This window comes from Myotis lucifugus, unplaced genomic scaffold (genome assembly GCF_000147115.1).
Source record: "Myotis lucifugus unplaced genomic scaffold, Myoluc2.0 scaffold_141, whole genome shotgun sequence".
NCBI lineage: Eukaryota > Metazoa > Chordata > Mammalia > Chiroptera > Vespertilionidae > Myotis > Myotis lucifugus.
Genome location: NW_005871189.1, coordinates 1,065,861 through 1,069,511, shown reverse-complemented (window position 1 = coordinate 1,069,511; position 3,651 = coordinate 1,065,861). Strand labels below are relative to the sequence as shown.

Sequence of the window (3,651 nt, the reverse complement as noted above, 5' to 3'; positions counted from 1 at the left end):
CTGTGAGGAAGAGAATGTTCAGCTCACACCACACCTGGCAGAGTCCTGTTAGCACCAGAGCAAGTCATTCATCCTCTGAGGATTTAGTCTAATGTTCTTTTAGGAAAATATTTCAATGTCTATTATGGGCATCATGCTGGTTCTGAATATATCCCAATTCCACCATCCATGAAAGAGGTTATTTTTTTAATCTCTATCTCCTACCAGAGTATTTTGGGATTTGAGAAGCAAGGTTACAATGTTCAAATATATATTAAAAGACAGGGGTCCTGCCACATCTTGGAGGAAGGAATTCATAAACATAGTCATGCTGCAGGTCCTCCTCTGCCCCAGTCTTTCTTAAAGGAGAAGTGAGCAAGACAGCACATTCCCCTAGGAGAGCCATCGTGTGTCCACCTGACTGTTCAAGGTTCCCTTTAGGATTTGCTTAGCTCTGTACTTAAGGTGTAGCAAGCACCACTGCAGAGTCTACAGAGCTTTTCCCTGTCAATGCATTTAACTCGACGTTTCTGTTGAAACTGTAGGGCACTGCAGTCCTTCCTGGGGAAAGCAGGGCAGTCTGCAGCAGCTTGTCTCCTGCGGCATCACTAACAATAACCTTACAACTGAGATGGAATTTCCAGCTTTTTCCCACTTACATAGATTATTCTCAGAGGCTTGGCATTTCTCAGAAAAACTTAGTGCCATTCTGAAAACTGCTTCCAGATCCTTCATGACAAGTGTGAAGATAGAATCCACTGTTAACATTTGAGAATGTTCTGGGTGTGATAATACAGTAACGCTTTGCATAATTTACATATCGGGAAAGTTCAGGAGGCTGAACGATCACTTTAGAGAACCTTGGCTTAAAAACACTGATTCTGTCGTCTTCCAGGTCTCCCTTGTATGACGCAGAGCCTGGCAAAGTGCTCAGCACATCCCAGGTCCCTAAAGGAGAGGGAAAGCCCAGAGGAAGAAAGAGCTGAGAGCTGTGCCCAGCCAAGCCGCTTACCTCAGGCAGGACCAGGGTGCACTGGCTGGCTTGGAGACACTCGGTGCCCTCAGGACGCAGCTTGGGGTCTCGTACCTTTTTACTTCTGTTAGGGGAAAAGGCAAGCTTGGAAACTAGTACTGGTGACTGCCTTAGACTGCAGGAACGTAGCAAGTTCCTTCTGTTTTTTGATGAGGTGAAGGACTCATCCATTGAACACCGTGGGGTTCTGTAATTTTTCCCATGAGAACTCTTGCTCAGCATTCTGGGTTGAGGAGGTCTACTTGCTGTAGAGAGCTGGGCATGTCGTGTCGTTAGTCCTAATTTTAAATAGTCCACATGTACCCAATTCTTGGGCTGTTAAAAACCCCAAATCCAAAAATTAGGATGAGATTAAATTATTTAGGAAAAGTACTAAAGTTCTGTTATTTGGTACTTCTTGTGAGTCAACTCTTAAAGGAGAAACTTAATTTAGGATATATATATATACACACACACACACACACACACACCGTATATGAACCATCCATTTTACACTAAGCTCTCTGCTGAGTCTCCATATGAACTGCCTACTTAGCATGATACATGCTAAATGGTGTTGGAGTCCACTATCCAAATAACTATCCACACACAGTCCCCCCTTCACAGCTAGTCATGGGAAGTAGAAAAAGAACAAAACCTGATCCAAGCAAATTAGTCCATTCTTTTTCATTAACTGACAACAGTAATCAGTTTGCTAGAGCAACTCCACAATGTCCTATTCAGATACCTGGAGGAGACAGACATTACCCGACCTCACCTCCTGTAGAAACCAAAAGGAGACCGTGCTATTGCTGCTGATGCTAGCAGTAATGAGGAGCATAATGACTTCACTTAAGCAAAATGATCGGTTTTTCTTTCTGCTTTTGGAGGTCAGTACTAAAGGAGATTTGAATATTGTTGGCCCCACTGGTCAGACTCTTAAGTCACTGTGTGGCTTCTGCACACTTTACAGAGGAAGGAAATGGTTTTCCTTCTTCCTTTTGCTACAGATATAGCAAGTAAACCAAGGCTGCAGAAGCAGCTGTTCAGCACCTGAAGAATTTGTAGCAAAGGCAAAACACTGTGCTGCCACTACCAGTGCAGATAATGAGATAGCCATGGAGACCCAGCTGCTGCAGGGAAATGCCTAACCCTTCAATGGGCACGAGAGGGAGCTCTGAGCCAAAGCACAGAAAACACCGCTGAGCAGATTACCAGTGGGCATGGTAACAGGCGCTGCGCAGAGGCTGTGAAGATGGGGGAGGGCCGAGAGCATTCTTAATAAAACCCTGGCAGCAGTAGGGCTTAACAAATCAGACAGGGCTTGGAAGGGTATTTTGTGGTGGAAAAGGGGAAACCTGGAACATGTCCAAGTTCTCAATACCTTTTCAGGTTTTTCATTCGCACCCAGAAAATCGGACAAATGGACTGACAAACTGCAGTGATACTGTGAAGTCTGTCACAATGAGAAAGGCTTTCCCACATTCATCTGAGCCTCAGAAACACTGATTCTATTACTCCAGTCCACACACAGGGAAAAGGATTCAGAGAGGTAAGGATCTGTCCAAAACATGAGGCCAGAAAGTGGCCGAATCCAGCAGTTCCAACCCAAAAGCTGAAATTCCAGACACTGTGTGCCATGCTACACTGAGTTCTTTCATTTCAACTGAAAGGCAAAGACTGTTCCCATCCTCCGATCTTTCCAAAATGAACAGGGAAGGCCAGAGAGAAAGGAGCACTAGACATATCCACCCAATGAAACAAAGAATGCTGTGACTCCCAAACAAATCCTGCGCATGGGCAACCTGAACACGATACAAGACAAACGACTTCAGCCTCATTGCCTCCAAACCAGTCCACCTATCTACAGTTATGAAATCGCAATCCACTTACCCTATAGTGATGAAGTCTCCTTTGCTGACACTGTCGGGTTCAATGCAGATGTTCATAAAGTCTTCTGTGCTCTGAAAGATTAAGATAGACATTAATACTCTGAATTCTGGCTTATGCGGCCTGCTGCCATCCTTAAGCCCTGCAGGCTCATATTTTGAAGCTGTGTATGAAGTTATACATACAAGTCTAGGATTTGTCTTTTGCAAATAGTGCGATTACAAAAACCAATGTGTTGTTCTGCATTGCCAGATAAAATGAGAAAACCTTATCTCAATAGATGCTGGAAAAGTTCCTGATAAAGGTAAATATCCACTCATGATAAAAACTCTTAGCAAACGAGGATAGTAGGAACTTCCTTAATCTTTTAAAGGGCATCTGCAAAAAACCATCACACTCAAGAACAAAGCAATGAAACCTTTCTCTCTACGGCAGGAATAAGGCAGTAATGCTTCTATCACTATTTCTATTCAACACTGTGCTGAGGTCCTAGCCAATGTGGTAGGTAAAATAAGATTAGAAGGCTAAGTATTTGAAAGGAAAGAACAAAACTTGCACTATTTGCAGATGTGATCAAATCGATATAAAATCCAAAGGAATCCATAAACTTAATATAACTAACTAGAATTAGTCTGCTGATTTACCATCGATATAAAAAATCAATTACATATTCTAAATCAGATAGTTAAAAAATGAAACTTTAGGCAATACTTTTTACAGTCACATCAAAAAGTAAGATTACCATATATATATATATATATATATACACA

The 3,651-nt window shown here is 42.5% G+C and overlaps 1 protein-coding gene across 3 annotated transcripts in view; it reads right to left on the bottom strand.

The window, feature by feature from the left end:
- AGK (acylglycerol kinase) overlaps positions 1 to 3,651 on the bottom strand; it is a 73,157-nt gene that overhangs the window by 1,044 nt on the left and 68,462 nt on the right. For all 3 annotated transcript variants that reach the window (XM_006094717.3, XM_014460826.2, XM_006094719.3), the window contains exons 14-15: positions 2,885 to 2,955; positions 992 to 1,076 (exon numbers count right to left, since the gene is read on the bottom strand). In XM_006094717.3, coding sequence (XP_006094779.2) covers positions 992 to 1,076; positions 2,885 to 2,955 — 156 coding nt within the window. The remainder of the gene's footprint in view (positions 1 to 991; positions 1,077 to 2,884; positions 2,956 to 3,651) is intronic.